The sequence below is a fragment of the Stigmatopora nigra genome, chromosome 18 (assembly GCF_051989575.1).
Source record: "Stigmatopora nigra isolate UIUO_SnigA chromosome 18, RoL_Snig_1.1, whole genome shotgun sequence".
Taxonomy (NCBI): Eukaryota; Metazoa; Chordata; class Actinopteri; order Syngnathiformes; family Syngnathidae; genus Stigmatopora; species Stigmatopora nigra.
The window spans coordinates 2526519-2552668 of NC_135525.1; the positions used below are offsets into that span (position 1 = coordinate 2526519).

Here is a 26150-nt window from a genome sequence, read left to right on the forward strand (position 1 = left end):
TTTTTGAGGGAAGAAAACATAATTAGGCACCGGTTGTTTTAAGTAGGAATCATGGGATATTCAATGCTGGTGTATGGTTTCCACTTTTAGGGGGATTAATGTGTTTTCTTGCTGAGTAGATATTTCTCTGTTGTGGGGTGTGAGATAAGCGTAACGCAATAAGCAATGTGTTTTTATCGTTCCGTTTAAGGCTAAAGGTCTGTTGACGTTTATTTGTCAACGCAAAAATAAAATGAAAAAAGCATGTTTGCGTAACACAGTGTGGAGTGTTACTTTTTGTACATTGAGGCCAAACTGAATTGAATTTGAAATGAATGCTTTTCTTGTCATTGTACATTATTCAAGTATATTGAGACTTAAAGCTTCACCAGAAGGCGAAATCAGTGAACTAACCTCTTTAGCTTGCTCTGAACTCACGGTAGGCGTCTCCAAAACGTGAACTTCAAGGCTAAAAAGTAGAATTTCAAACAAGATAATTCACTGGTGAGGTATTTCTAAACAAAGCAGAACATTGAAGAATGTACGAAGGACACACTGTAAGTGAGGAAAAATCAAAATATGTTCTAAAGAAAATGCAGGGTAATGCGGAAAGACCGTCATTTTTTACCAATTTGTTGATTTCAATAGGCTCTTATTTCTAGCGAGCAAAGTTTACATTGGGTTTTTCCTTGTACTTCGTATTTAATGCTAAACTAGCTTTAAGATGACCTGTGCAGTTTAAAAATATGTATTAATATATTTTTAATGGGTGTTTATTAAAAAATACTGCAACATTAGTGTTAGTTTGTTAAAGAAAAGAAAAAAGTCAAGAAAATACAATATTTTCACATCTTGGCAATACTTTGAGTCATTTTTTTCGAACACTAAAATTTGTCATTGAGGAACTCCTAGCGAAGATTATTTTCCCCCTCCAGTTTGCTTATTGTCAGTTCTAACTGAAGTAACAGCACGCGATGAGCTACTCATCATGGCTCCTATCTTAGGTAAACATCGTCTCCTTGGTGGGGGTGAGATGAGTCGGTTGCAGGAGGAAATCAGTCAGTGATGTTGCTGTGCTGCCCTCCTTGGCTAAGTAACTTTGGGTGGACATAATGCGGAGTAAGTCAACAATAGGGGAGACTTGCAAATTACATCTCAAATCTGAAGAAACATTTGGTGTTAATGGTATCAAACATGAATGCGGTATAGCAGAAACTTGAGACAATTCATTTAAACACTTGGGAAAATAGTAGCTGGCTGTTGTAGATAATTAACTAATTTTAGGATAGGGCCCAAGGGCTTAATTTCCCTAGGACGGGAGAGACTTGGAGTTTCTTCAGTGTACGGAAGGCATTCCCTGTTCTGCCTGGTAGGGTGAAATGTACCTTGTCAGGCGTTATTTTGCTGACTATTAGACTATTAACGGATTGCTCAAGCATTGAACAGATAATATCAACTAGGTGAGATCGTTTTCCACTAAGAACACTTTGGTTTATGACTTAGACTTGTCATTCCAATTACAAAGTTTTAATAAAGCTCCATTTTGAATTTGATTTTAATTTATTTAATAAGGGACTTCACATACCCACACGCACATGCCCACAAAAGTAGCACAGTTTGTAGACCGTGTTGTGATCGCAATTTGTTCGTCTAACAGCGATGCTTTAAGATGATTGGTGGGAGGTTCAGACACGGGAATTTACATAGTCATTGGTTTTGAGATATGTGAGGCACGGACAGCGAAGGTGCTTTGATTGAATGTACTCTTTTTGAAGGGAACTACAGTCATCTCTAGAGCCAGCCTTGTGCCATGTGTTAGAATTTTTTGTACAAAATCGTGCTATGGAGGAGGAGCTTTGTGATGGAAGATTTTGAAAACAAAGGTTGTATCTGCATATTTAAAAGCACCAGTTCGGGTGTTGGTGTTATTTTTTAATATCTGACAGTGGTGATGCATTTTTGGTTTTCTGTTCAATACATTCAAACCTTATTTATAAATGGTTTCAATTTGGTTTTAGTGTTGTCTTTCAGGCTGATGACCAACTTGTTAGGCAGTCAGTCATGTGTGATATGATCATCGTGTCAAAATGCACTTTTGCTGACTCAAATCAAATCAAAAGCATTTATTGTCATCATACATAGCTGCGTATAACAACATTGGTGAAATTGACTCAGGGGTTAGATTGTTTCTAATTAACCTTAAATTGGACAAATTGGATTTAATTTTATTCAGACTTATTTTTTATCTGTCGTTTTCAGACAAGTTGAGACTCAAGAGTGAGTCCTAGGTATTTAAATTCTTGGACTACATTGGTGCTGTGTATTGATGAGATTTTTTTTTTTCAAATACAGTAATCCCTCAAATATCTCTTAACGGGGAGACATGGCCGCAATACAGTGTTCCCTCGCTTATCGCGGTTAATGGGGCCCGGGAAACCCCCGCAGAAGGGTGAAACCGCGAAGTAGCCGGGCGCCATTAAAAAAAAAAAACGCTTATAGAAACGTATAACACATGACCAAAACCACCACCAGGCTAATATGCTGTTCATTCAGGTGTTTTATTCCACATTAGAATGCAGGTGTTATGTTAGTGCATACAAAAAAAATCACTGCATATGTAATAAATGTAAACTTTTATTCAGAAAACTCAGAAATTCAAAAACATCATAGCAGCAATTCAAAAACATCATAGCAGCAATTCAAAAACATCATACAGTCAGTCAGGATGGATCTTCCCCAGTTTTTTGGCGGCGCGTAAAAAAACATTGTTATGGGGAGTTGGGAACGTTGTTTTTTTTGTCGGTGAGGATGCGCTTGTAAACAGCCATGACCTCATCGATGGGATTGCTGAACTCGACTGCCCTCACCATGTTATCGTCCATTTCTTTGGCCTTTCTTGGGAGGTCTTTGGCTGTATTAGAGAGGTCTTGCAAATTATGTAAAGTAAGGCCACCTTCGTCAGCGTCGTCAGCGTCGTCGTCGGCAGCAGGCTCCTTTTCCTCCTCACTCGCCGACTTGGTCATCTCACCACTCGTATGCAACATAGCATCAAACAAAGATTTAGCCTTACTTCGGATTAAGTTTCCGTCCAGGCTGATTTGCTTCGCCCTACAATCACGTATCCAAATAACTAGTGCATGGAGAGTGTTTGGGAGGAATCACGAAAGGCTTCACAAAACTTACGCTTAACTTGGCGACAAGCGTACTCTATAGCACGAGATAGGCGTGGACTGAGAATGGGCGTCCGTGGTGAATGGGCCAATGGGGAGTCGACTATATTCAGTGAGCATTCAGCTGGCCAATCAGGTTATGTTTATGCCCGTGATGCGGAAGTGAAACGCCGTGATGCAGAAGTAACGCGGCCATGACGCGGCCGTGATCCCCCATGATGCTTTGCGCATACGTGCATTTTTTGTGTTTTAGAATTTATAAAATGATGAAATTACTAATTCTAATTGAATATTTTGTTTCCACACCCTGTAGGACGATGTAATTTATAATTTTAATTTAATATATTTAAAAAAAAAATTCCTGAAAAAAATCTGCGAGGCTCTGCAGGCAGCAATAAGTGGAACGCGAAGTAGCGAGGGTTCACTGTAATCGGAAAAGCACGAAGTAGGGTCAACCTTATAAAAATGTTCTTCAGTGCCGAGTCCGAGTAGCAAGAGAAGCTTCTGGTTACGATCTTCAGTGTGGATTTTCACATTTTTATGAACTTAAAGAAATATTAAAATCTTCAGTGCTTAGTCTTAGTAGCAAGTGGAAGACAGGGGAGTTGCTTCTACTTCTGAGTTTCTGCATGGATTTTGACATTTTTATGAACTTAAAAAAAAGTAATATAAGAAAAATAAAATCCACGCTGTAGTGAAGCCGCGAAAGATTAACCGTGGAATGGCGAGGGGTTACTGTACTGCAGTGGCGGTCTGTGCATTTTCTAGTAGTGCCTGCAATTCAAAAGTCTTCATTGTCATCATACACAGCTGCGTATAACAAAATTCAGCTATTGTAATCAATCCAACCCTCAAACTATTTTTATGGCTATAAAACCTCTACTGGAGCTACAGCTGTGACGCATAAAAAATCATCAATAATAACCTCACACAATTGAAATATTATTTTGGAATATAGCCATATTTTACTCACCAAAAATACTTTTTAACTGTACACAATATCCATCCTCTTCTTTCCTCCTTTTCTATCACCATGGAACCTAAGTGGAGCCTGTCCTGTCGTATTTCTGGCATACGGTTTTATTCGATTTAGTGCTGAAAATGTTCGTTCCCGGTTGTGACAGGCTTGCTTGCTTTGGAGGTGTCTGACCTTTCTTGATGATGTACAGCTTTTTTTCCTTGAAAAGTCCATATTGAAAATGGCTTTGACAGTAAATCTGCAAACAAATCCATTTCTTCTCCTTCAGCCATTGCGGGTTGACAAAACCGCTATTAAATCAACACAACAATATATTTGCTTTGTGCGGCTCGCTCCAGATACAGTTTGGTAGCTCTGGCTAGTCCACTCTACCACTAGCCAATAATAGTTGGTGAGTGCGATGACGTATCCCTACGCCGTCGAAAAGGCCTTGGTGTCACCAAATCGAATTCTGATTGGTTGAAGCAATAGTATTATCGACGCTTGTTTATTGCAGCACAACCTGCTGAACTGATTGTGAAGGCCTTGAAGCAGATTTCTAATCCTGGCAACAAATAATGGCTGAAATGTGATTGGTTCAATGCTTCAATATGAAAACAATCAATATGGAAGCAGTGCAACCAGCGGGAAAGCAATGAAAGGAATCTGACAGACAGATTGGAATTATTCAATAAGTATCCATGGACAAAATATAATTAACATCAGTCTGTGATTCAAATATTTCTCAGGCCAGTAGAGAAGGCCTTGAAGGCCCCGATGGCACACCACTGCTGTACAATAATATTTTGACATACAAGTGCCTCAGCATACAGGAATTTTGAAAAACATCCCCACTTTTATTTGTTTAATAAAATTATAAATGAAACACTTGCATTTTTTCGGCGAACTGTCGATTCGCCGAAACGTCCATTCGGCAAACTGTCCATTCAGCGAAACATCCATTCGGCAAACTATCCGTTGGGGAAACGTCCGTTGTCGAAACGTCTTTTGGCGAATCGTCCGAGTGCCGTAAAAACAAGGAGTCCAAAGCAGGCCGGTTCAAAGAAGGGTAGTGAGAAGAAAAAGCGTATGATGACAATCAATAATAAGCCCGAAATAATCGAATAACATAAATTGTGTACGCGTGGCTGAGCTGGCTGGTCAATGCGAGAGGAGTACTTCGATATTATGTACTATCTTTAAGCAGAAGTATGCTGTTAGCGGAAGATAGCTTGACCACGCCGATAATATGCAAAAAAGCCAGCGGAATTGAGATGAATTTAAAAAGCAAAGCAAGCATCTGAAAAAGCGGAGTCGTCACCACCAGAACCCTTCATTTAAGTTACATTTATGTTTATGTTAAGTTTGTCTCAGTTTGTGAACTCTCTCTCTATATATATATTTCTTTCTTCCCCTCTCCCTCCTTCTCCTCTGTGCATTCAGTGGTGACAAATTTTAGTATTGAACATTATAATCACTAGATAGTTTTTTTTACTTTGTGAGTAGATGGTGAATTAGGACCAATAAAAAGATTTTTTTAATTGTAATATCCTGTTTTTTTTTCAGATGTGGGAACAAATTAATCTGGATTTAGTTCATTTCTATCGGAAAATTTGATTTGCGATATGAGGAAATTGACAAACGAGTTCAGTCCCGGAGCGCATTAAGCTTATATCCTAAGGTATTACTTTACAATGGTTCTTAGACATAAATCAATCTGGGACTTATCCACCCTGCTAGTTCACCTTGAGGAATTGAAATTTCGGCTAACGAACGTCTGGGTTCGTATAAATTACTCTGGGACTTCCCAACTGCTGGTTCAGCTTGAAAAATTCAAAGTCCGGTTAACGGACGTGTAGGTCCGCGTTGAACCCTCTGACATTCAACCATCACTGGTTCATCTTGAAGAGTTTAAAGTCGAACAAAGGAGCGAGTGGGAAAGGCTAATTTAGCTAACGGTGTAGGGTTATCTAATCCAACCAACGGTGTCGGTTTATCTATTCCGGTTAATGGTGTGGACGCAGTTAACTTTCTGAGTTTAGTCAACCAGCCCACTCTACAGCCTCGCTTTAGCTTCCCATTCTGATGCCGCTGTCTTCCCTGTTCGGATCTGATAATAATCCACGGTGGTGCCGCCGATCTCACTATCACTTTTGGTGTATTGTGCGTTGATGGAAGTTGTTAGAAACCGTAGTTATGTGGGGTAGACCGATGTTTAATAAATACATGCAGCTTTATTTGTTGTAAATTACGGTATTGATGAACAACTTGGAAAAATGCACACAAAAAAGCATAAAGAGTATTAAAAGGGTGCAAAAAGGGAGACTGAAGCTGCATGCATTGGCGCCGCCACCTGTCGACCATTTTCAATGAGTATGAGTACAAATGCAACAATTGACAAGGACAATATTAGAAGGCAGAAAACTGAGGAGGACAATGTCTTTTCTAGTCTGTGTTCTCATCTTTTTGTTACTGTGCAAGTGAATTTGCCGATTATGGATGTATTAAATTGATCTAATCCAATCTAATCTATTAGTCTACATTAACATGTATTCAGTATTTTCATGCAAGTCCGCTTTCCTTATTGCTTTCCTCACCAATAAAATTGATCTTATTGCTACAGCCACCAGCCACATCCTAACAAGTAAATTCAGGCACTTAACAAGATTCGATTTTGACGGATGTACGCATGAGATTTGTATTTGCAGCTTTGCCTGATATATTATTCAAATAATTATTCGTTGTTACCACAAACTCACTCTCCAAAAATTAAGATCAGAAAATTTTATTTATATATGTGGGCAATTTCAGGACTGTGACAAGTTATTCCATTTATTTGGGGTCCAGGTACATTTTCACTACTATTCTTTTCATACTGCGAATTTATGTTCTTGGAATAAATGTTTTGAGACATTTCCATATCCATATTAAGGAGAAATAATTGAATGGCTGTACAACAACATCCATCAAAAAGTACCTTATTTACCTGAATTAGAGGGCACTGTCTCAGACCCGAGTGCAATTTCTGTATTTACCCCATACACAAGGCGGTCCGGTCATATAATAATATGGTAATGTTAGCATGAAACATATGCTAGCATGCGTGCCTGCTTGTCTTTTTATAATTACGCTCCCAGGCCATTCACAACTTTGCTTCTTCTAGCTGCTTTTTCATGTTCGATCCATGGCCTGAGTCCATCTTCAGTTTTTCACCCGCATCTTGTTATGTTTGAGGACGAAGGGCCCCGAAGCAGGGAAGCACACACAAGCCTGAATTGGCATTTTCTATTTATTGTCAGTGTCCCAGGGCCGGGTGGAGGTTACAAAGAGATCAGCATAGAAAAGTCGGTTTTCGTAGTGTGGTGGTCGATAGTCCAAAGGTCTGTAGAGGGGTCCAAACTGAAAGTACAATGTGCGTGGTCATGGTCCTATGGCAAAAACACGTCGGGAATCATGCAAGACAAAAAAGGACGATAGCCTTAGAAAGTACCTGACAGTAAACTAATTATGACGTGGTCAAGCGCTGGCTGTCTTAAAAAGCTCTGTCATTGTGAAGAGCCACACCTGGTGTTGGTTGACCCATCTGATGCTGGACCTGTGATTGGCTGAATGCCACATCCACTCACCTGTCTGGCCCTGGGCCTGACAGTCTCCCCTCTACGTGGGCCACCTAGCAAGCAATTTAGAGCCTCCGAGTGAGCCCGGCAGAAATCATGAATGAGGGAGCGACAGAGGACCTGGCGAGCTGCGTGGGCGGTCGATTTGCCTAAAGACGTTTAGCCGCCTGACGTCTGGGCGAGGGCCAGCTCGCCGAGGGGGCGTCTGGCCGAACGTAGAATTAGCTTACCGGATAGCCAGCCGAAGGACGTTGCGCCAACGCGCTCGCCCCGCCCCCGGTCGTCTGTGTGTACATGTTTTTCAACCTTGGCCCCTGGGCCATTTACGTCCCGTTACAGATTACAACATTCATTTAGAATAACAAGGGCATTTATTCACGGCCAAACACACGCAGAACAGTACGTGACAGAAGAAAAAAAGTAGTTACACCAGTAGGTACACCAGCATGGAAAACATTAAGACTAATCTTTGTATTAAGATTCTTAGCAAATCATTTTGAATATATATTTCCTAAAAATAATGGGAAATTATTTAAAATTAAAATATTGTTCTTAGTGGCACACATCACTAGAAGTGTGTTCAATAGCATTTTCGGGTATTGTTCTCTAAGTACTCTGGTCTGTATTTTAGTAAATCCAGAAATCCTACTCCACAAACTTTTAGACACATTCCCAGTGCAAAATGACCCACCAGAACCGAGTTACACACTCGTACACACTCTGGACTAGTTTTGAATTGGCAGAACTCTTCCACCTGGTGGACAAATAATTTTACTGCACTTGGGTCCAGTACCGGGTTAAAAGTGCACTTTTTACCGGGAAATCAAGCACCCTGGGCTTGGTTATAGTCTTTAAAAATCTCCAGTATTTTTAATCATGCTGCGGTATTTGTATGTATTCATTTAATGCTGTTTTAGGCTGGAATTATAGCCATTTTAGTGTATTTTGGTGCGTCTATGGACGTATTGTTGTTTTTACCGGGGAAATGACTCACCTGGGCTCGGTTCGATTGTCTGAAAAGCTGCAGTATTTGTATTTAATCATTAAATGCTCTTTTCTGCGTGATTTTAGCACATTTTAGCACATTTTGGGGGTTTTCGCCATTGACGTCCATGGCTGTCTTTTACCGGGAAAATCGCTCTCTTGGCCCCGCTGAGTGTCTGAAAAGCCCTGGTCTTTGTATTGAAGCTCCAATTTGTATTTCACCGATAAATGCTGTTTTCGGCTTTTATTGTTAATATACAAATCATTTTTGTGTAATTTGGGACTTTTCGCTTGCGTATTTGGACGTTTCGCCTCTCATGGCTGTTTTTTACCGGGGAATCACTACCCTGGGCTCGGTTTAAGCTTCCAAAGAGCTTCAGTATCTGAATTTAATCATTAAATGCCATTTTCCACCTGATTTTAGCACATTATAAATATTATAAATATACAAATATTCAAAATATTCCTGAATGTTCTTGTCACAGGAAGAGTATTCAGGAATATTTTTATTAAGCAGCAGCACCATATTTGAACTTTGTAAGACATGCATTTGTCAATGTAAAAATAAAAGATATTTCCCCATCAATTTCTTTGCACTTAGAAATCATTTCTTGCAGCCGTGAGAACAAATGAAGACAAAGTACTAATTCTTTAATTGATAACTTGAGATACGCAGAAATATATACCTGTTAAATATATTTTAATTTTAAATAATTTCCCATTATTTTAGGAAATGTATATTCAAAATGATTTGCCAAGAACCTTAATTCAAAGATTAATCTCAATGTTTTCCTTGCTGGTGTAAATTTTCTGGACTAGGATTCCAATTTCATTACATTACCTACTGTTATAACTACTTTTTTTTCTTCTGCCATTATAGTACTTGCTGTTATAACTACTTTTTTTCCTCTGTCACGTACTGTTCTGCTGTGTGTTAATAAATGCCCTTTTATTCAAAATGAATGTTGTTATCTGTGACGGGCCGCATATGGCTCGCGGGCCAAGGTTGAAAAACATGTACACACACGACCGGGGGCGGGGCGAGCTAACTATTCGTTCGGCTAACTCTATGTTCGGCCAGACGCCCCCTCGACGAACTGGCCCTCGCCCAGACGTCAGCCGGCTAAACGTCTTTAGGCAATTCGACCGAGTCCGGCAAGCTGGGATTCAACTGGGTTCCTCTGGACCGTACCTTTCCCAGTCGATGGAGTACTGAAGGCCACGTCCCCGGTGGCGAACGTCCAGAAGGCGCTCCACCCTGAAGGTCACACCTCCGCTGATCATCAGCGGAGACAGTGGGGGATGGATAGAGGGGGACAACGAACTCGTATTGACTGGCTTGATCTCTGAGACATGGGTTTCCATCCCGTTCGATCTCGTAAGGACCGATGAAGTGGGACACAGCTTCCTAGATTTGGTCCTAAGGGGAAGATTACGGGAGGATAACCAGACCCTCTGGCCAACAATGTAGGCTCTGCAGGAGTGCGAAGGCGATTGACCTCTCTCTGGGGGCGCCTGGAGAAGTGTTGTAGTGCAGCCCAGGCTTGGTCCTAGGTACGGGCACATTTGGCAAGGTGTTTCTGGACGATGGACAATGTAAATAGCGCTTCGGCAAGAAATAAAACCAGTCAGTCAAGCGGTCAGGGTAATAAAGAATTGTGCACACAAGGCACAGGAAATGATTGGGTGAAGAGACTATTTTAGAGAAAATTTCATACTTTTAGGTGCGCCCTATAGGTTTGAGAATACAGTATGCCCTGCAAAACCTCATGTTTCATGTATCATGGAAACTGTTATTTTTATGGTTTTGTTGTAATCAATTTTAATATTTTTTAGTCCAAATTTAATTATAAAAGAATAAATGCTAATATAGATGCTAATAGATTCATATTTCAACAGCTCTGTGTTTAGGAAAATATTCTTATTTTGAAAAATGTAAACAAACCTCACATTATAAATGACTACAAATTATGGAAAGAGTTGCCACGAATTGTCTTTATTTTTTTTAACCTTGTAAAGGTTTTGCTTTGCCAGTTTCCATGTTTGGAAATCATTTTTGTGAAATAAACAAAGTTATTGAATGATCGGTACGTATAGCCAGCTACCCATAACCAGCTGCTCCATTTTGCTGACACCCTTTTTTTGAAAGAAAATAAAGTTCTTCTTGGTCCCAAAACTTAGGCACGCTATTTTTTTTACCTGCTGATTAGTCGAAAATTGTCAAAAAAGGGTGAGCATTCATTTGAATTTAATTATTTCACATTATTGTTTCTCAGTCTTGATGAATGTCAAGAGTCAAAATTAATAAAATAAAGCAGAATTTATAGTTCAGCCAGTTACACTACTTTGATGCTTAAAATGGGAACAAATAAAACATATCAATGGCTTTTTTCAACATCTGACAACAAATGATAAATCAATGACAGATAAACTATGTTAATGCTTGTTCATGGAGCACGCTTGAGTAGATTTTTGTCAATACGGGTGTAAATATTTAAGTTATTTCTTTCTTTGTTGACAAGGAAATAGATGTTCGTTCTTGTCCATTTAAAATACAATAAATGGAGAAAAAAAAGTTAAAAAAGGAACTGTACATTTCTTCCCAAGGATAAGGACATAAGTGATATAAATGACATTCCGAACAAAAGAAAAACTACAATTTGTGTGGAGCTTCATAAAAAAGTGAAATCCCCATAATTGAATTGAATGCTTTTATTGTTAATATACAAGTATAATGAGATTTAAAGCTTCACCACAAAGTTCACAAATAACAACAAAAAACAGACATAATAATCAATAGTTAAAAATAAAGATACTAAATAATCAATTAATAAATAGGTAGTTACCACAATGCACCTTCTTGACAAGTGCTATCGTGTTTACTGCCCAAGTGAGATTAGCAGAGATATGGCTCCCCAGGAAATTAAAAGTCTCCACATGCTGCACACATCCGCATTGATATACAGTGGGGATGGAGCAGCCTTGTTCTGTCAGAAATCCAGGATGAGTTCTCTGGTTTTGTAGACGTTTAGTGCCAAGTTTTTGAGAGCTGAACACTTGCTGAGTCACCGGATCTCGTCTCTGTAGTCTGTCTCATTCCCCTCTGTGATCATCCCTACTAGCATAGTACAGTAAACCCTCGATTATCGCGTCTTCACTCAGGGATTACTGTTTCGTCTGCAAACTTCACAATGATGTTCTCAGGGTGCTGCAGTCGTGTGTGTGTGTGTAGAGTGGGTAGAGTAGTAGTCTGGTTGTTTTTGTTCTACATGCATTGCACTTTACACAACATCAATTGCTAAAGTTTTTACAAGCAGGATTTTCCTTGCTAATATGTTTTGCATTGAATTTACAAACTAGATGAATTGGATCAGGGGTGGCCAACCAGTCAGAGACCAAGAGCCACATTTTTTACTGTGTTACCGCAAAGAGCCACATTTTTTACTGTGTTACCGCAAAGAGCCACATCACACACATACCTTTGCTCAGCCAGATTTATTGTAAATGTCACACACCAGCATAGTAATGACATAAATTGACTCCTACAGTACTAACAGCACAGGCCAGTCATTATCAACAATGAACATTGTGTGCACTGTCTCACACAGACAAACTCTCAGTTCAACCAAGTCCACAAACAAAAATATAATAATTTACAATAGCGTTTTTCTTTTACTATGCATGTTACTTAGTGGGACTTCTGTCATAAAATCAGAGCCTATTTTTGCGCAACATTTGCTCCTTGTGAGCTGTCATTTATTATGAATGGCTTTTAACTAGCGCGCCCACCACGTGGGTGTACACCTCGCTCTCCTATTGGCTGCTCCCGGCTGAGCACTCTCACCTTGGTCTGCCTCGCAGGGGGTGTGGCTTTTTCAGCCGACGCTCGATCTTTGGGATACTTTTTGTGTGCGCGACGCCGTTCATTGTCGCTTCTGGTTCACGGGAGCTCTCCCACTCTGTTAAAAACGTTTACTCAAATGACCTTGCTCCTACTGGGAAACTTTGAGGTATTTTCATCCCAAGCACATGCGCATTGGACGAAAATACCGTATTGAACTCAAGCGAAGCGCACACGCAAATAAAAATAAAACACAAATACAAACTTTGATATGGACGTAAGAGCCGCATGAAACCGGGCAAAGAGCCGCATGCGGCTCGGGAGCCGCGGGTTGGCCACCCCTGAATTGGATCCTTGTCTTGCAACAAATATCCCCTATAATATATTGTATTTTGTTTAAACCTGAACGTTGTGTGATTATTTTTAAATTAGTAATGCTATACATTCATTCATTTTATGAACCGCTTATCCTCACTAGTAATACGCAGAAATAGTACGAATGACAAAATATTCACTTTCTGGGAATATTTTTTGAGCTAATGGATGGTGTGGTGCTTTCATTCCATTCCATGTAAATGATGAACCATAAACTTGCGAGTTGTTGTTTACAAATGGTTTTACATATTTTTATCAATTGGTTTTATAAATTATTAGCTGGTGCTTAAAATATATCATCTCATTTTCTGAACCACTTTATCCTCATTATGGTTGCAGGGGGTGCTGGAACCAATCCCACCTGTCTCCAAGTTAGAGGCAGGGGACACCCTGAATTGGTGGCCAGCCTGATCGTAGGGCCAAAGCAGACGGACAACCATACACACTCACACCCACACCAATTTACAACAATTAGAGTGTCCAATCAGCCTGCCTTGCATGTTTTTGGAATGTGGGAAGAAACCAAAGTACCCGGAGGAAAACCCACGCCGGGGAGAAAGTGCAAACTCCCCAAATATGGACGTTACCTGGATTTGAACCCAGGACCCCAGAGCCGTGAGGCCGACGCGTTAACCACTCACTCCCCCGGGCCGCCTAAAGATATATTAAAGATTATATAATTGGTAAACGAGTTATGCCTTCACTCCATTTTCACGGGTTATCTAGACCAGATATATTGTGTGATAATTGAAAAGCTGCAAAGTAGGAGCACACTATTATATCTACATTACTGTATACTTGAAACAATATCAAGAAGTGTATTTATTAAATAGTACACAGCTACCATATTTTCACAAATATAGGACACTTTTCTCTAAAAGGGAAGCTGCACCCAATCAGTCTGTTCGCCTTGTGTATGCACTAAATTTAAAGTTTTGTACTGTGATCCTTCTTTACTTGGCGGCTTCAACTTTCACGGCTTCACTACATTGCAGATTTTTTATATAAGTTAATAAAAATGTCAAAATCCATGGTTAAACTCAAAACTGAAAGACAGATGAAAAATGGCAGGCGTCAAGGCCCCTGAAATAGAAGAAAAATGTTTGTTTCCAACAGGTTGCATTTTGCATCGCATATGTTATACCTCATGGAGAGAAAATACTTTGAGTAAATTCCAGCTTTTTTGGATTTTACTTCACATCTGAAAATGCGTCCAGTGTTATTTAAGCCACAGCGAGGCGAGGACGGCCTGGCCTCCCTTTTTGCATGGCTCAAAAGCGGAGTTACGGTGATCCGGCGGGGTCGGCCGGCGATCCGGTGGGGCATGCTGGCGGCAAAAGCAAGGTCTGCCCCACGAACTGGCCCCGGGTGGAACAAGCAGCGACTACTCATTTAGAAGGCGGAAGTTGCTGGTGTTGTGTTCTTTCTGTTTAATGGAATGCGTGTATTAAATATGCAACATCAAAGTCGGGTGTACTTCCTTTGAACTGTCAGACTTCTTTATTTTGTTGATTTATTCATCATTCTAAAACCTTTTTTCTTTGTTCAATCCAGTCTTCTTACTGTGACTCTCCATTTCTTTATTTTGCACTATTCACATTTTATGTTTTGTTAATTATTGATTTATTCCATTATTTTAGATTTTAATTTTAATTCTGATTATGGCTATGACCTTTAAACCATATTATTGAGAACTGACATTTGATCCATATACATGTTTTTATCTGGCGGTTTCAGGCATTTAAACCAGTCGTGGGGAAGAGTCGGTTGTCATCAGTAACAGCGGTGGAATTCTTGCTAGATCGACATCTGGACTTTCTGTCAGACCATTCCAGCTACCAGCCATATCAGGTAATTAATGTATTATTATGATGATGGAACTCGTCAATACTAATGAACTACCGAATGAGTGTTGTGCAGACATTCTGGGATGTCCAGTTTATTTGCTGCTTGCTCTGAAAAATGTTGCGGTCACAAATGTTATTTTCTCTGAAGTCTCAGGTCACAAATATAGGCTAGTTAGGTAATGCTGACGACTTCGTTCATGTTACAATATATTTTCCAGCATCATCCCTGCCTCCTTTCTGTGCACAGTTAATGTCCTCTATTACACAATTCGGATCGTTTCACACGGTGTACTTTGTGGTTTCTCTCTTTTTTTGTGATTGTATTAACTCCTGCCATGCCTCACAAACATGTTGCCTTTTCTAAGGATGTTACTAAGTCTAAATGGCAATCGAGAATGATCACAATCTTTTTTTGCAACTTTTCCCTATGCTAAAGGGAGGGGAATAAATAGGTTGCCATCTCGCCCCATTATAGAATAAATTAGTCTAAAATTCACCCTATTAAGAAGGACGAGGCTAACATAAAGATGCCTTCATCACTTTTTAGTAAGACAGCAAATAGGGTTGTTACATCTCATAATAAGACTATCATCTATGTGGAAGCTACTTTGGCCATATGGATAGTGACTGCCCAAAGAAAACCTAGATTTACAAATATCACCACAAAAAAAGAACAGTCCAATCTTCATTTTTATTTAAAATTACATGTTATTTCTTAAGCTATTCTCAGTTGTTTTTAGAAGTTACAGGCGATTATATGGGTTCGCTATGGCGACCCCTGATAGGTCACCACCATATTGAAATGATCACCACAAAACTAGAAATCCATCTTGTGCTTCAGTGTAAAATAGAACAGGTGTAATTTCTGTGAATAAAATTACAAGTCGGACTGCAGTAAAAGTCACACTCCCTGGCCAAACTATATAAAAAAATAAATCTTAAAAATACAGTAGTACCTACTCTATTTTTTTAAATTGATTTGTATTTATTTTTCCCATTGCTAAAGTATGTGTATATATACCTTCTAGCTCAGTGGTTCTTAACCTGGGTTCGATTGAACACTAGGGGTTCGGTGAGTCGGAGACGGGTTCTGTGGAGACTCTGCCGCGGCGGTAAAGACACATTAACTCATTGTGTCTTTACCCGATAACATGCCCCGCTTAACTGGCTGCAGACGGTCATTTGACATTTCTTGGCCAATCGGTGCTGCGAGGAATTTCTACATCTTGAAAAAAAAATTCACTTTATTTTACTCTAGAGTAGAGTTCGGTCAATGCGCATATAGTGGGGCTCGGTAGCACCAACAAAGGGTAAGAACCACTGTTGTAGATATTAACAGGGTCAATATCCACCTCAGTGCAACATCCTATACTTCCAGTTAATCCTATTAGCAATAACGGTACCAATCTGAAATAAAGGAAAGTGGTAGTCCTACATTCTTCCTGACACTTTCAAGCTTACAGACATTCACTAAAACAGCTGAATGGGTTCATCCTTTCAACAATGACTTCATTGTACATTTGAAAAAGAGTGAGTGAGAAAAGCACTGTTTTTACAGCTCGGAGGGGTTCAAAGGTCTCTTGAATCAGCTTTGTGTAGTAGGCATGGAGATTTAGCAATAGAAGATTGTCTGGAAATTTAGCAATAGAAGATTGTCTGGGTGTGTGCGTTTATCCCTGTGAAGTGAGAGTGAGCAAAAGGACAGAGGATAGAAAATGTAAACCTGACCCGATATTTTAACCAGCTTCTGTGATCCTTCTTCCCTTTGCTTCTTCAACTTTCATGGCTTCACTACATCAAAATAAGTTTTAATCTGAGGTTACACGAAATATAAACCACTTAGTGCAATAACCGAGACAAAGGTGTTAATGTATTCCACCACGGCTTTCAAGACGGAACTTTCTGCTTGCATGCCTCAGAACGTGTTCATCTCATCTTAATTTTTCACACATTAATGCATAAAATGCCACCTGTAAGGCCAGTGCTCATAGATATCTTTACATGAGGGAGATGATGTGAGAAAGACAAAGCGATGCTGTTTTCATAAGCAGAGTCTCGCATACTCGGCCACTTGGCGGCCGCATCGGGAACCGTCTTTCTCGTATATAAAATTTGTCTGGTATCTCATATTTCATCTCAATTTATGAACGGCTTTATTCTCAGGGTTGCGGGGGTGCTGGAGTCAATCCCAGCTGACTCCGGCCCAGAGGCAGGGGATACATACCCTGATTCGGTGGCCAGTCGATCGCAGGGTACAAGTAGAAGAACAACCATGTACACTCACACCCATACCTAGGGGCAATTTAGAGTGTCCAATAACCCTAACATACATGTTTTTGGAATGTGGAAGGAAGCTGGAGTATTTGTCTCGTATCTCAAGGCACACATTTGCTACAAATTTTTCTAGTATCTTAAAATTCTCTTATGTTAGCACACTCGTATGTCACAGTATTACTATACATAGAGCTGGTCGCTAAAACGATAACGATAATTATGGTGAAATATTTTTGTCGCCAATAATAAAAACGATCAAAATTTGATAATTTTAAACTGCAACTACACGACTCGACCACAGCCGAGAACAGGGGCGCTGTTGCGAGATAAACGCTATCCAGACCAATGCTCAATAGACAAGGATGATAAGAAAATGTCTTAACGTGTTACCAATAGACGCTAACACAGATCATTAACACAAAGTAATATTGTCTCCATATTTCGGTTACTATCCTCTTCTAACTACTAATAATCTGTATTGGTCAATCTGTAATATTATTTTTTATATTTTATTATTATAATATTTTTATTTTTTTATTATATTTTACATATATTTGTAACTATGATTAATGCCCAATCTATTACATTTTCTTCTGTCTTTCACAGTTCATCTTAATTGGAGTGTAGAAACGGCTAGAAATGTACAGTGTTCCCTCGCTTATCGCGGTTATTGGGGACCGGGACCACCCGCGATAAGTGCATTTCCACGAAATAGGGATTCCCCTTCAAAAATGCTAAATTTGAGTTTAATTCCAATTTTTTATTTTTTATTATTATTATTATTTTTTTTACCCCCCTGTATACAGTACACCATATAGAATACGGGTAGAGAGTAAAATTCATGTTATAACAAAAAAACAGTAAAATATGTTGTTTCAATGTAATATTTGTATTTTTTTTTTCCAAAAAAAATCCGCAAAGCTCTGAGTCCGCGATAGCTGAACCGCGAAGTAGCGGGGGAACACTGTATATGTATCGGACTCATTAAAGGGATTGGATTGTTCATGCTTAGAAATTTTATCAACCGTGTGACATTTTGCAACGATATGACCGATTGTCTTTTTTGTAAACAAGGTGCCACAAATTTTAAATTAATGGTTCGTTGTTTCTAAATGAAATATTGCTAAACCATGAAGCAAAGGTGATTTTCACATTGGCAGGATTGATTCTTTTAATTAGGTGAGATAATTGTGAATTGACTTTGATCGACCTTCCTGTGTAGCTCTGCTTAAAAAAATCAACAAGGAAAAGCATCTTTTTGTACAATATATATAACATAGTTTTTTCCCCCCAACATTTTCTGACCAATAAACGTTCATCATCAGGTCAGGTACACAGTTATTTTTATGTTTGGGATTATTTTACAACAATACAATGTACAAATGCACACACTATGTAAAGGATATTGAACTCAACAAAGCTACATTCCAGTGTGCTATTTTAAGTGTGTATGCTGGTTTTAATTTAGAGTTGAACAAAGCTGAGAAAGTAGAACACTGCAGAGTGAAAAGCACAAAAGGCTCAAATGAAAGCCATATGTTGCTTAATCGGTTCTTCTTGCTAGTTCAGGGGTGGGCAAACTATTGCACAAAGGGCCGCAGTGGGTGCGGGTTTTCGTTCCAACCCATTGAAAGAGCACCTTTTCACCAATCCGGTGTTCTACAAGTGCAAGCAGTGGTTTGCAGTCAGGTGCTTCTTGTTTTCTGCAGAAATCTCATTGGTTAAACTGTCTGTGCTTGTGCTATATTGGCTGGAACAAAAACCTGCACCCACAGCGGCCCTCGAGGACCATCCCTGTGCTGGGTTGCATCCTCATGGTTTGGCCCTTTTTTGAGTCCAGCAGCTTTGCGTTATGATCACCATCTTTATCAAACTAAAATATTGTTTTCCAAATATTACTTGCTTCATATGTTTATGTTCAGGCACTGTATTTTTATATGATTGTAAAATATTTTAGAACGTCCGACAGAGAGTTTTTTTTGATACCATGACGTTTCCTAAATTAAAAATTCCAACAGGCAATTTTGGATGCTTCCAGTACTTTTGGAAGCAGGTTTATTGTGCCTCAACATGCGAGAAATTTAAGATACGAGTAAAATTCTGATCAAATATTTGCTTTGAGATACAAGACAAATTTGAGATGCGAGCATATGAGGCTGCCAGGTTGCCTAAAATGTGAGATGCTGCTTATCCTCCTGACTACCATTAGTTCAAATTTGTCCTCGAGAAAGGACATTTGTCAACCTAAATATCTCGCACCCAGTGCATCCAATCCCATTAACTCCATCTATCCATTCACAGCTTTTCAATGATACCAAATTTATTTAGCACTATTCCAATTACTTCACACATTGGGGAATTTCAAAATAAATATGGTTTGACATTTTTTTTCTGGTTGTCAGGGTTATGACAACAGCCCAGTGTCTTTCTCGCTGCATCTCCCCTGCGTAAAGATATCTAAAAGCACCGAGTGTACAGCAGACAGGTTGCATTTTTAAAGGTTTTTTTTCCGTAAATTAAAGGAAAAACAATGGGTCCAAAGCAAGCCAGGAAAGCAAGCATATGACGACAATCGATATTAAGCACAAAATAATCAACAAACTTGAGTAGTGTACGCATGATTGAGCTGGCTACCAATACGAGAGGAGCACCGTATTTTCCGGCCTATAAGGCGTAGCTAAATGGCTTCAATTTTTTTCAAAAGCTGACCGCGCGCCCTCTAATCTGGTGCACCTTATTTATGGATCAATATTGAACCGCAACTACGGTACGCAGTCCCTGAATCCTTTCCCCCCGTAGTAGTAGTGCATGGTGAATGCTGGGTTATAAAGTGCAGGGATATGTTGTTCTTCTGTCAATCCACCCACAATGACAGCGGACTACCTATTTATTTTGTATTGATCAATGTTTAGCTGCAACAGGTCTCGCAAGTTTGCAACTACGGCAAGCAGCCGCCGACTCCAATTACCCCATAGAAGTAGTGCATGTTGGGATATATATCGTATTTACCTGCATATAAGCCGCCCCCTGATACCCAATTTTTGTACTTCCATATTCATGGTTTTAATAGTACTGGCGATTTTTAAAGACTATAACCGAGCCCAAGGTGATTGAATTCCTGGTAAAAAGTGCATTTTTAACCCGGTACTGGACCCAATTGCAGTAAAATTATTTGTCCATCCGGTGGAAGTGTTCTTCCGATTCAAAACCAGTCTAGAGTGCGTACGGTGTGTGTATTAAAAGCGTGTCCACTCGGTTCTGGTGGGTAATTTTGCATGGGGAATGTGTCTAAAATGTTCTGTCTTTGTCTGTCTTTGTTGGATCGTCTGCGTTTGTCACAATCTGGTCTCATCGTGCTCCTTGTGTTTTCCCCCAGAAGTCGCCCACTGTTCCCTTCCTTGCCCGAAAGGTTGATATCCGAGCCTTGCCATTTGGCCAGTGCAAACGCATTTCAACTGACATTTTGTGCGATGTATTTAGGTCATCAATTGCCGACTGTAAGTCGTGCTAGTCCGCACATTTATGCCATGGACGGTGTCTTCAAAGTAATGTAATCATGACGGGTCTAATATATATATATATATATATATATATATATATATATATATATATATATATATATATATATATATATATATATATATATATATATATATATATATATATATATATATATATATATATATATATATATATATATATATATATATATATATATATATATATATATATATATATATATATATATATATATATATATATATATATATATATATATATATATATATATATATATATATATATATATATATATATATATATATATATATATATATATATATATATATATATATATATATATATATATATATATATATATATATATATATATATATATATATATATATTCAGCTAAAAATGTTAATTTTGCATTATTACAAAATTACATTGATTTTTGAAAAGAGTTTACATTTTTTTTACTTTTACTTCTGTGTTCTGTCTTATTTGGGGGCATGTCCCAGAACCACATTTTTCTCAATTTTCATTAATTTTTCATACTGTGTATCCTCACAAGAATTCCTGGAGCCTATCCCAGCGGAATTTAAGTGAAAGGCTTACTACAAAGGAAAAAAGTGGGCTTATTGTTAGTTCTATGTAATTTTGCAATGAGTTTACTGGTCCGGCCCGCTTGATCTCAAATTAAGCTGTATTCGGCCCGCAGACCAAAGGGAGTTTGACACCCCTGCCCTATACCATCAGGTGCTTTGTTTAATCAAAGGTTTCTTTATTACATCTCTCCTTTGCATTGTCCCATCCGAAGGATGGCTGGTTAATGAAGTATATCTTATAGTCAGGTGAATTCTGCATTGATTTAAAAAATGTATTATTTTTGTTATCGCTTCAGCTTTTTAATTTGAACTGCCATTTATTGCATATGAATGGATTGTTTATTAAGATAAACTGTCACATTCGCGGTTAATTTCTTTTCATTGACTATATTGAGATAATATTTTGCCCACTAAAAGTTGTTAATGCAACAGGCCTACCATTTAGATAAAGAACCCTATTCATTATGTGTGTGCTGATATGTTATTTTTCATTTGCAGGATGAGGAAGAGTTTCAGAGTCCTGTATTAAGAGAGAATCCTCAGCTCCACGAGGAATTGAAGGGCTGGCTTAAAGACCAGAAAGTTCAGGAAATTTTCATGCAAGGTGAGTGTTAACTGTGAGTAGTCATCGAAACCTTTGTGCTTCACAATATGATTATCTTGTGAATTTTTTTCTAGGTCCCTATTCATTGAATGGCTACCGTGTACGTGTATATAGACAAGACTCGGCCACCCAGTGGTTCACAGGCATCATTACACATCATGACCTCTTTACTCGAAACATGATTGTTATGAATGACCAGGTACATACACATTATTTTTTTTAAAACCATGTTGCATTTTTATGATTCTACAACTTGCAGTTGAGATCAAGAATTTATTAAAATCACAAAATATCTGAGCTAGCATTTCAGGTTTGCATTGTTATTTTTAGGTGCTTGAACCTCAGAATGTGGATCCATCCATGATCCAGATGACCTTTCTTGATGATGTGGTTCACTCTCTACTGAAAGGAGAAAATATAGGAATCACCTCAAGACGAAGGTCGCGATCCAGTCAGAATAACAATTCAGCCCATGTGAGTATGCTTGTCCAAATTCACTGCTTGATATTTTCCAAAGAAAACACTTTTAGAAAAATATGTTCATGTTTAATAATAAGTAAAAATACATGAGGCACAAAATAGTAAACGTACCGTATTTTGACACCTATTGTGCTCACGGTTAAAGGGCGCTGTCTCAGTTGGTGAAAAGTTGTAGGAATGTATGTATTTTCCCCATACACTAACTAGGCTAGGTGAGGTGAATAGGCGGCTCTCGAGTGGTCTTTGCGTCATGTAATATTTCCATGCACTGTGGCTCTCTGCCTCGTTTAATATTTCTCTTCTCTCTTAAAACACTGTCAAATTCACCTGGGCCAAATTACGTTTTTGATGTGTACACACGTGCGCGCACTTTCATTTAAGTCTTTGTGATATGAACATTGGAAAGAGATCTCATTTGTATATCTTCTATTTCCACATTTCTTCTAACATGTTTATTTATCATATTTAAGTCTAAAATGGCTTTTTTGTGTCTCTTTTCACCTTCTTGCTAGTGCAACAAAGTGAATTTCCCAAATATGGGATGAATAAAATTTAAACACTATTCCACAATTAGTTTATACCTAATTCATTCTGAAATGGTCTAACACAACCCTATTATCACAGGTAAAATACTAAACCTAATTCTATCTACAGTCATATGTTGTAGGCTCTCACCAGAAATGTACTGTTTACTGACGGAAATGTACTGACGGAACTTCACAATTACAAATGGCATCTTGCCTGACATTTCTTTTCCGTTGAACATCTTGCAAGTCATTTATATACAGCCGTACACCTACTTACAAAATTAATTGGTTCCAAGATTTTTTTCATAACTTCAAAAATGTTGTAAGTGCAGGTGTACTTTATATGTAAATTCTCTAATTCGTTTCACTGTCCTCACAAAACTACCAACTAGACCCTCTAAAATCGGTCAAAATGTCACAATTTTGTATAAAATATGTGAGGAAATGCATAGAAATGAGAAAATTACAAGGAAATGATTTATTAATGTATTAAAATAAAGAAAGCATATGAGCTGAAGTATCTCCCTCCACGGCCCTTATAGATGTAATGCTCGTTTGTCCGCCAGACGATGGTAAGAGCCCATTCTATCAGGGCCGAAAGCCGTATACTGTGTAGTATATTTTAGACTTCTGTGTTCGCTGTGGGTGTGCGTGGAAATAAGTGCCACGTTGCACTTGTACAGTTTTTAATCACTTAGTAAGGGGAATTCAAAATAAAATAATGCATATGGAAAAGCAAATTACTTTTGGGGGAATTTCGTAACGTGGCTCTTTTTCGTATCTCCCGTCACCCATTTGTATTTAAAAAATTCATAACCTGAAACTTTCGCACCTAGAGGCATTCGTAAGTAGAGGTATGACCGTATTGTTCTTACTTAACAAATGTGTCCTTGTACCCTGTTATCTTTTTCTAAATTTCACGCTGTATTTCTACTTTGTTTACATGTTAAAGATGGTGGGAGGGAGGCCCAGCGGAACAACTGGCAGCTCGCAGGTATCTTGCCTTCAATCATCCCAAACAATTTGAATGTACCTTCATTAACAAGCATGCTCTTTTACTTCAATCAGGATTTCAACTATTATCACAGATTATTGCATTTTTTTTCCTGTCAGGGTTTGGTCAAGTTTGATTCGGTTGCCATTTTATTGAATCATTCAGTAGTCTGATTTAATTAATAGAGATCAGTGGAGTGTTACTGGGTGTTGTTGAAACAAATTCAAAATGACCCATTGTGGCCCAGCTCACACCTAAATGTCACATCAGCCCAGATATAAAAAGAACAACCAAAGAACACAGATGCCTTCTAGCTAACTTGTAACCTACGGGAAACAATAAGTCTAAAACTAATTTATTCATTCATCTTCCTTAATGCTAATCCACGGAAGATCAAATTGTTTGGCAGCCAATCACATGGCATAACGAAAGAGACAACCACTCATGCTCGCAATCACACCGCCCCCAAGTGGGAATCAAACCCATGTTGCACACTACAAATTCATGTGGAAGACAACTGGACCATCGTGAGGCAAAGTCAGAATTGATTTAAGCAATTAATTACGTTGAGATTAAAAAAAACAATCAGTCTCCACAGATTGATGCAATCAACTCACTTCCAGATTAACTAGCTGCTGTTTCTAGATTTAGCTGTAACAAAATACTCCCGCCACATTGTAATAATGATTTATTTAACCTGCCTTCTTAGCATATAGCAATGATGCTTTTGCCAGGAGCAGAGTTTATTGAAATTGTGGAGGCGCCCATAGCTGTGTTCCTTCAGTATTATTGGAGTTGAATAAAATGAACAATGCACTTTGGTTCTAAGCAGGAGGCATGGCCTACTTTATTGTACAACTTGGCGTCTTTTGTAGACGGAGCATAATTCATTAAAACTACGGAGGACATCTTACCTCCATCATCGTTTTGGCAATGTCAGATATCTTTCTTGGAAGGTCTGCCCAACCCTGGCTCATAAACACATGATGCTATCTGCGACTCACGACCGCCTGATAATTCCACATTAGGTGATATCTAAACTAACAGGCAGCACAATACAGTGTTCCCTCGCTACTTCGCGGTTCAGCTATCGCGGACTCAGCTTCGCGGATATTTTTTGGAAAAAAATACAAATATTACATTGAAACAACATTTTAGTTTTTTTTTGTTCTAACATGAATGTCACTCTCTCTACCCTTATTCTATATGGTGTACTGTATACAGGGGGTAAAAAAATAAAAATAAAAAATAAAAAAAATTAAAAAAATAAAATAAAAATTTGGGGGAATTAAAATTAAGCATTTTTGAAGAGGAATCCCTACTTCGCGGGAATTCACTTATCGCGGGTGGTCCCGGTCCCCATTAACCGCAACAAGCGAGGGAACACTGTATTCCACAATAGTTTCAATGAGAGTATGCATATGTAAAGGACTCTAACGAAAAAACGATTAAAGCAGCACTAGCAGCAGTGTCGATGCCACAGTGGTGTACCAATAAAACACTCCCATTGTTGAGGCGCTAGAGGTAGTGTTGGTGTGGAAATGTGATAGTACTATTGGTGCATTCAGGACTCAGCACTTTCTTGTGGGTTCCACATTTTATCTTACAGGTTATTGAAGGGCCATTATGCAGCCATAAAAGTAGACATAGATGGCTTGCAAACCAGAAGTTCCCGAGCCCTGGATTATAAATATAAAACAGGAATGTTGTATGTTTTAGTACTTTACCTGTGATGTTTAGTTGCACAAGGAAGTCGGACACTCTTTTACTTCGAGCCCTGGTAATTATTGCCATGTAAGGTACACATCGTGAGTGACTTTGTGACAAATGACTTGCTCCTCGAAAATGATTGGCAAGTCTGTTGAGAGAAAGTTCAGAAAGTACTGCTTGTTGTTATGAAAACTTTGAGAGTTCAGACTAAAGAGGCTTGTTACATAGTGCGGGTGTGTAGACATGAGAACAGGATGGGCCCAAACGCAGGGAAACAGAGATGCCTGGAACAGTGGTATATCCAAGGGGGTTTAAGTAGAGACAAATGAACCGAACGCCATAAACACACCTAACACTGTTGTGACAATGACCAGGACGCAGCAAGAACTGAATAAACAAAGGGCACTTAAATACACAGACATGGGTTAACGAGATATTGAAAAACAGGTCAGCGCCATGGATACTCAGGATACGTTACACGGAAAAATTCATGACTAAACCAATTTTGAACACCAAAAGCACATAAATCTAACAGTTCCCCCCAACCAAGGGACGTATCCCACACACTCAAAAGCAAAATAAGGAAAGCCTCAGGACATGGGAGCTAAGAAAGGGGTCTTGAAGGCATGAACTTAGTTCACCAGGGACCAGTCGAGATGTGCTCCTGGACGGCCCACAACG

At 38.8% G+C, this 26150-nt stretch overlaps 1 protein-coding gene across 1 annotated transcript in view; it reads left to right on the plus strand.

Annotated features, from left to right (window-relative positions):
• jmjd1cb (jumonji domain containing 1Cb) overlaps positions 1 to 26150 on the plus strand; it is a 97088-nt gene that overhangs the window by 30790 nt on the left and 40148 nt on the right. Inside the window, exons 3-7 of the mRNA XM_077738353.1 lie at positions 14662 to 14775; positions 21653 to 21758; positions 21833 to 21957; positions 22089 to 22232; positions 23718 to 23759. Coding sequence (XP_077594479.1) covers positions 14662 to 14775; positions 21653 to 21758; positions 21833 to 21957; positions 22089 to 22232; positions 23718 to 23759 — 531 coding nt within the window. The remainder of the gene's footprint in view (positions 1 to 14661; positions 14776 to 21652; positions 21759 to 21832; positions 21958 to 22088; positions 22233 to 23717; positions 23760 to 26150) is intronic.